The following is an 8378-nucleotide window of genomic DNA, read 5'->3' as shown; positions in this document are numbered from 1 at the left end:
TGGGGATTTGTACTTTACTCAAGTGCAATGTAAACGTAATACTTGCACTTTTACTTAATTACATTTCCAAAGGAAAAAAACAAAACAAAAAAAAAATAGTACTTTTTTCTCCTTGAAAAGTACTCACTACATTTTTGCAGATAATTTTCTTCATCTTATTGGACTGAAGCCACCTTTCCTCTGCATCCAACAAATGACAGATGATAGACCAGAGGTCAGTCATTTCAAATTGAGTGTCACAAGGTGGCTGTGTGGAGTTCTGACCAACAGCTTCATTTAATCGTGCATGTCCAATTTGCATGGGTTCCATGGTTTTGTTGGGAGGTAGTGTTTTCTTGACGATAGGCAAAGGACGATTTAACAGCAGAAGATCAAGACGAATGGATAAATCAATGAGTCAAGGGAAAGTTGTTCATCTCTGCACGCTAGCTCTGTTAATATCTCTGGGTTTAAACCTCGACGAAATATGGACTTTAGCACCTTGTCATTAAAACCGCTTCCTGCGGAGATTGTTCTGAACTCCAAGGCATAATCAGACACACGGCGATTTCCTTGAGTGAGGTCTAAGAGTTTCTCCCCCATTTCTCTGCCATCAGATGAATGATCGAACACACGTTTAAATAATTCAGTGAAGTGCTGATACGAGGAAACCGATTCTCCTCTTTCCCCATACGGCAGATGCCCACAATAATGCTTTCCCAGTGAGCAATTCATAAAATGTGCAATCTTGTTAGGTTCAGACAATCCTTCTTGACTGGAGAAATTCAAGGAGCATTGTAGTAAAAGCCTTTGCACTGAGAATTTGTTGGGCATGGGTGGGTTATTAGCGATGATCCATGTGGTGGAGGTAATGCAGAGATAGTTTATGTGATGAGATCAACCTTGGCATTGAGATCAGTGAGGTGGTGTTGTTGTTTCATTAACTGTCCATGATAAGTGAAGGCTTGTTTTCAATCCATGTCGCCTGCTGCATCCATGAGAATTGGCAAAGTATTCTGTCAGATAAATCACCAGGAGAGGAGGATGCAAGTGCAGTAGGACAGTTTTAATGAAGATAAGGCAAAAATCCAACAGTAAGTACAGGCAGAAGGTCAGGCAATCGGCAAACAGACATAAACAGGCTAGAGACAAACTCATGGTCAACAAACAGGCAAAAGTATAACAACAGAGAATCAGTCAGAATTAAGTAAGCTTAGTAATGTCAAACACTAGGAAATTGAGCATATACTTTGCAAGGACTGAATGTGACAAATTCTCTTATAAAGGGTGCAGTGATTGCTGTAGTAATGATGTGCAGTTGTGGCTGATCAGAAATCTGGTGATTGAGATCGAGGTGGTGCATGGGAATTTGAGTCCGGGGTGGCCATATTTGAATGCTGTTGTGACTGCTGGGATTCTGAGTTCATGACAGATGTCTTTGTAAGGTGTTGCTTAAATAGGCAAATGTTTAGTGGGTTTGTATGTGTTGACTGGTCCCCTGGAGAGAAAAAACTGGGCAGCTGACAAGGAACATGAGCCTATCTAAATTAAAGTATCTGAGCACCACCTGACAGGTGACACTTAACAGAGCAAAGATGAATGGTCCATGTGGGATAAAACAGATTAATCGTTAACAAAACCTCACTATTAGAGGACAAGTGACCGTGCACTCTAAGTGTTTGCGTTAGTTCAGCTACATTTATTATGTTCATAGAAAGAAATAAGTTAATATGTCCTGGACAGGCAGTCCACACCGTAATCCCCACATCCATATAAGTATATATAAACCAAGGCCACTGAACAGAGTGACATTTGTTTCTATGGTGTCTCTTGCAGGCCAGATTAACTGATGAATATCTTACACCAAAAAAATTAATAAAAATAAAAAACATGAGCAGTCCTTGTTGTTGTTGTTGTTGTTTTCCACAGGGTGAGTGGAAAGGTCTCTTCATCCTCTTTCATTTGGATAAAAGGATTTAGTATCAATGTGAAGTCATTACAAATTATGTTATTTTAACACCCAAATAAAAAATACACTATTAATTTTTAAACCAATGTGAAGAAATATCTATAAGAGCCCAAATTCTGTTTGTGTGAGTCTCTGTCAAAATAATGTCACTAGATTACATCAGTCATACAGATTGTCAGGTTACTGGTCAGATTTTGAGCAAGCCAATAAACAAGCGAACCAGTCTGTTTTCTGCACACAAAACAACAACAAAAATTGTATAGATCTAATGATGTGTGCAATCCAATGTTTGTGTGTCACTGCCAGTACCAAAAAATGCAATATGAGGCATTTGGTAAAACTGCAGATTAGAAATATTCCAATATGTGAATTATTAATAGGAAAGTCCTTTGTCATAATGGCACATACTCTTTTTCACAAAGTTATCAAACGACAATGGACAAGCTTTAATGGATTTTATAACATACTTGGGTGTCCCATTTCCACGAATATGCTAACTCTTATTCAAACATGACCATCTTGAGGGAATAAATTAAACCATAACTAGTAAAACTCCAAACCTCTTTTATCATTTTGTGCAAGTGTACTTAAAGGTAACGCTGATGCAAGAGCTCGATTGTTGGCTATGAATGCATCCAGACTGCATCACTTCATTTCCTTTTAAATCTATTTGTGCAGTGGTTTGCCCTTGTTTGCAAAATGGCATCATGTGAGACTTAATTTGTAAAGGTTGCTTGACACTGTAGCACCTGACCTCTTCTTCGTCTGATGATGAGTCCAATCCCATTCTCAATGTGAGTACAAAATGGTGATTGATTTAACTCTGTCATTCAGTTTCTAAACTGTGGACAAACTATGTTGAGTGCATTTCCATTTATGGATCTAAAATAGTGTATACCTCACAGAAGTGGCTGATTCTAGACATAGAAGTCTTGTAACATGACATCATGTGATCTTGAATACATACATGTATCTTGTGACTGAACAATGTTCTAACAATTACATGACCATCCTGTAACACTGTTGTTGATTATTATGATCAACATGGTTAATAAAAAAGTTTCTTATGCAAGTGTATTCTGAAGAAATTCATTCAACGCATGCTCTGTAAAGCAGGTTGACATCAACACTTTATTTTACACACAAGAGTTAGTACTGTCCAAGCGGGGTAACCCTCCAAACTTCATAGTTTTATGATAATGTTTGTGTTTATAGTGATCAATATTCCATCACCAATAGGCCCATAAAGGATCGACATAATTATGTCAATGTGGGTTCTGCCAGTGGGCTACAGTTTGCCAGTCAATAAATTATGTGCTTTTATTACATGGAAGCAGCCAGACTATTTTTTATTTTTTTTTTTTGAAGACTAGCCTATTGTATTGCAGTCTCGGTACATCTGTCTAATGCGCAAAAAAGTGACAAACTGTTTTTGCAACCTACCTCTTTGCAGCTGGGTAATTCCGTTCCCTCCGCTATAAATAAAAGGAGTCCCAATATGACAATAACGCCTTGCGTACTAACAGTGAAAAAGTACATGGCTTAAAAATTGTTGTTCCAGAAGTTTTATTCCCTGTCAAGGCGTGTAACAGAACAGGAAAGCAGTGAGACTCTTTGTTTGCACATACTAAACTAGCTGAGCTCTCCTATTGGTCGGTTTCTTTTAGATGGAGTTCTATTTTATATGCATTTAACTTAAGTTGAGATTGAAAACATTCAACAATTGTAAAACAAAGCGGTAGATTATTTTCTGATAGACTTTTATGAGTAACAAGAAGACAGGTGGTCAGAACCATCTGTCAGGTGGTTTGAGTAACGTTACAGGAATGAGAATAGGAGGTCTCTGTTTATCTACAATTGGGAAAACACTAAGTAATTTTAATAGCCAACATAAAAACGCCATATTAACGTGCACGTTCCTTATTAGCGTCTATACGCACAATAGTGAAATTGCATTAAACCCGTTAATAAACTCTGTTAATGTAAAAGTTTACATCCAAAAACTAGCAACTGACGCGCAAAGGTGGTCTCTTAGCAACGGTGGGAGGGACAACAATGTTGCTAGAAAAAATATCCTAAACCATCGATCTGTAACATTCCAGAACACTGAGCTGGAAAACTTGTTTGAATATGCCACGAGAACGAGATCCTTTTCCATTTCCAAGATTTGAGAACGACCATACTTTCAATGGGAGTAAGGAAATTCAGGTAATTTTAAACTTGAAAATTGGCCTGGTTTCAGTGGAACAGGATAGCCTACAAGATTACAGATCTAGTTCTCTCATAATAAAGTTTTTTTTTGTTTGTTTTGTTTTTTCTGGTTACCTTAATGCCTATATTTTATTTATATTTTTCTCACTTCTTTTGGTCTCGTTTGTGGAAAATGACCAGAAACTGCCCTATGACAAGCCAGCTCATCTCGCCCAAAATGATGAACCTTGGAGGAGACTCCATAACACGGGAACAATGGCTAGTTCCCGTCGAAATATCTTCTATCGTGATATTACAGTGAGTTGATTTGCCCTCAAAGGAAGATTTTAGTTTAATGGTTTTATATATATGTATGAACAAACCATAGACCTTATTTACAGGAGCGCCATATTTGATTTTAGACGGGAATGACAACGAGGCTGTTTGGGTGAGTTGTGGAAAATTAAATGTGGTCTAGGAGCTTTTTGATTGTTTACACAGCGCCTGTCATTTGATGGCACTGCTGTGAATAAGGTTTATTGCCTGTGATTTACTTGTATCATCCAAATTCTTATTAAAATCACTGGAAATAAAGGTTTTGCTATCCATTGACTTCTATAATTGTTACAAGGCACCAAAGGACAGTCTGGACATTCATCTAAAATCAACATATGATAACCATCTTGGATTATTTCAGAACAAGAGCCAAACCCTGACACAGAGGGAAACTGTTGCCGAGAACCATGCGTAAGCAAGTCTCTAACATATTAAAGTAATAGTTCACCCAAAAATGAAAATTCTCATAATTCACTCACCCTAATGCCATCCCAGATGTATACGCCTTTTTTCATCTGCTGAACATAAACTATGATTTTTAGAATATCTCAGCTCTGTATGTCCTTACAATGCAAGTGAATGGGTGCTAACATTTTTACACTCCAAAAAGAACATAAAAGAAGAATAAAAGTAATCCATAAGATTCCAATGTTTAAATCCATATCTTCAGAAGTGAGATGATAGGTGTGGGTGAGAAACATATCAATATAAGTACATTTTTGCTAGAACTTCTTCTCTCTGCCCAGTAGGGAGTGTATGCATGAAGAATGTGAATTACCGAAAACACAAGAATGTGAAAGGTAAAGTGGAGATTGACAAAGCAGGGTGGAGAACTTAGTTAAAACTGACTAAAATATTGATGCATTTCTCACCCACACCCATCAGATCGCTTGTGAAGACTTTGATTTAAACACTGGACTCGTATGGATTACCTTTATGCTGAGTTATGTAATTTTTGGAGCTTCAAAATATTGGCACCTATGCACTTTCATTGTCTGGACATACAGAGCTGAGATATTCTTCTAAAAATCTTCATTTGTGTTCTGCTGAAGAAAGAAAGTCATACACATCTGGGATAGCATGAGGGTGAGTAAATGATGAGAGAATTATAATTTTTGGGTGAACTATTACTTTAAACAAACCCACCTGATAGCACTAGGGTTGCCACCTTGGCCCTGTAAAATTCCTGGTCACCAGATCAATGACTGAAAAACATATTGCTGGCCATCATACAAGAAATAAAACATTTATGGTTGTTTACTCCTTGTTTGATATGGAAATTACCACATATATAGCATATAATTCAATCAAACAATAACATTAATACTATTTAGCCTATTTTTAAGATACGTGTTTAAATTTCATAAAATTCCATCAAAATGAATTGTGTTATATTAAACAAAAAACTTATATGTATAAAGTAAAAAAAAAAAAAGCACACATTCGTACATTTTAACCAAAGGAAATCAAACGTGCATAAAAATTCAATCGCATTCTTTTTTCAATATTTACAATATGCATGTCAATATTTACATTTTAATTTCATAACAAATTTCCATCAAATCTTTAAACAAATTAACTAAAAATAAATTGGATATTTCAAGTTTCACTAATTTAATTTTGTTAAGGATCACAAAATTAAATTTTTGATGGAAATTTATTAAATTGAAATACGTAAATCTTAAAAAATAGGCTCTTTTTTTTGTGTGTTGGCCATTATAAACCTAAGAGATCTTACATGAAAAAGGAAAGACATTCCTTTATAAAAACATGTTTTCCAGAATATTAATGCATTATAGTTAAGTAGACAGAAGTTTAAAGGATTGTTCACACAAAAGTGAAAAATCTCAATCATCCAAAAAACCAGTTCACTAAAATGAATGACTTTCATATGAGAATGTGTTTGATTCTCACTGCATAGTGTTCTTACAAACAAGGGTTCATATGTGTGAACATGTCAGGAAAAGATTTAAATTACGGAACGTTTTGCATCCCGGAATGGAATAAAAATGTTCCAGGAGAGCTGGCCAAAAACAGGGAAGATCCTGAAAAATCCTGTATGGGTGGCAACCCTAGCACACGTACATCACCCAGACAATGTGTGTGTTTACATCTGACCTGGAAGACATAATTTTTTGCGTTGTTTGCTCATCTGCAAGTCGCATGTTAAAAAATGTCTCAGATATCAATAAGACATTCAGATGTCTGAGACGTTTATGATTTAGACTGTTTGTAAATCTGATCTTTTCTAGATGTTTAGCAGATGTTAATTAGACTGTGATTCTTTCCAGGTGAAAAGATCTAAAACAGACATCTTGGAGATGTACGTTTGCTATCGGGCCTGAATTTGTTTAGCTAAAAGTACATAAAACAGTAAAAACAGGATAAACTGCATACACAAAGTCTGTTATTTCTTTTTTTTTTTTTTTCTAAAGACTCCGTAAGGCTGAATCTCTCAGCCACCTTGATGTTTTCTCACTCAGGACACTGAAAAACAGAGAACAATTGGAAACTCCAGTGTGTGAGAATGAAAACAAAGGAATGAAAGTGTGGGTCGACTCCCAGAAAGCTTCTATATACAGCATTAAAGGCACAATTGGTGAGGATTGTGTAATGACTTTGTTCAAGTCAGTAAAATCTGGATTTGAAACAATTATGTGCTTTAAAAAAAAAAAAAGTTTTATAAACAGCAACATGGCCTCTCTTTACATACAATGAGTTCACAGTTTTTTCTTTAATTTACAGAGTCTCACCACACCGCCTCTACAAACCGAGGTTATTCAAGGAAGCATGATGGCGGATTTTACACCTTGTAATGCAATAAAATGAGATGACCACATGTACTACACGTACTTACAGTTTGATTGTTTTAAAACATAGTTGCACTGCCACGGGCTTGAAAAAAAAAACAACAACAAAAAACAACGCAGGTAGCTTTCCAAGACAAAAGCTACACGGTTTAAAACATTAACTCACACATTTTTCTGTGATGCTCAACACTGACCTCAGGGACTCAATTTTAGAAGTTTTGGAGAGATCAGAATCGCCTGCATACTCACTGAACAAACAGGAAACACTGGGCCGAAACTCAGCACCCTGCCTGCTCTAGTATATCTGATCGATTCATCATTTCTTACCACAAATTCAATTGTGGCTGCCCCGAGTCATGTGAAAATGCCTCACGATCATCGCTACAGAAGCTCTCGAGTCGGCTATTATCATCTCTAAATCCAAGTAGGGCAAAACTTGGATCAGATCAAATAAGATCACACACACACTCACAAAACACAAACATTCAAGCAAGCAAGCAATCACTCTCGCATACTCACAAGCACTCCACACACGACATTCAAATGATCGCTCACATCCTGGTTGACGTCATTAAGTAGGACTGTTACATCGTGGGAAACATTTCAACCACCCTAAAAAACTACACTACCCTCTTGTGGTCGCTTGTGGTAAGGTATTTTAGGTATCAGTAAACAGCATACTGCATACTTCACAATATTTTCTTATTGTTACGTAATAGCATTTTGTAAAGTAGGACGGATTAACAATTTAACCCCAATAAGGTTTAAACCTGGTTTAATTGTGGAAGAATCAATCTGTTTGCAAATATTTTTCCCCTGAAAATTGCAGGCCTACATGTCCAAAGCAGACTGTCACATTTGTTAATAAATAATAACTTTTAACAAGCTTTTAGTGTATTTTAATAAAACGACTAGCTGTGCAGAATTAATGTAGATATTCTCATTTCTAACTTAAGAAATAAAGAGATCAAGAGTTCATGTCTCCATTCAAAAAAAGGCAATTAAAATCAGCTTTGATGTCTATGTAATTAGATAATCTGGCATCCTGCGTGCCTCGTGTAGGTTAATCTTGAATGGCGTAATGAGCTTCAACG

General features: G+C 36.4%; 1 protein-coding gene across 5 annotated transcripts; it reads left to right on the top strand.

Annotated features, from left to right (window-relative positions):
- The first annotated feature begins 187 nt into the window (after positions 1-187).
- On the top strand, positions 188-7318 carry cfap276 (cilia and flagella associated protein 276). 5 transcript variants are annotated; one of them, XM_051652489.1, is made up of 6 exons: positions 188-2742; positions 4051-4156; positions 4340-4456; positions 4836-4885; positions 6958-7073; positions 7220-7318. In XM_051652489.1, the coding sequence occupies exons 1-6, from the start codon at positions 2717-2719 to the stop codon at positions 7288-7290; spliced, it is 486 nt and encodes a 161-aa protein (XP_051508449.1). In that variant the 5' UTR covers positions 188-2716; the 3' UTR covers positions 7291-7318. The 5 variants fall into 5 exon arrangements, with proteins under 5 accessions (XP_051508449.1, XP_051508446.1, XP_051508448.1 ...); XM_051652486.1 differs by having other exon boundaries at positions 190-2742; positions 4770-4885; XM_051652488.1 differs by having other exon boundaries at positions 193-2742; positions 6910-7073.
- Positions 7319-8378: the final 1060 nt, after the last annotated feature.

Source organism: Myxocyprinus asiaticus, chromosome 24, assembly GCF_019703515.2.
Source record: "Myxocyprinus asiaticus isolate MX2 ecotype Aquarium Trade chromosome 24, UBuf_Myxa_2, whole genome shotgun sequence".
Lineage (NCBI taxonomy): Eukaryota > Metazoa > Chordata > Actinopteri > Cypriniformes > Catostomidae > Myxocyprinus > Myxocyprinus asiaticus.
The sequence above is the reverse complement of the archived record's forward strand: the minus strand, read 5'-3'. Positions and strand labels throughout refer to the sequence as shown.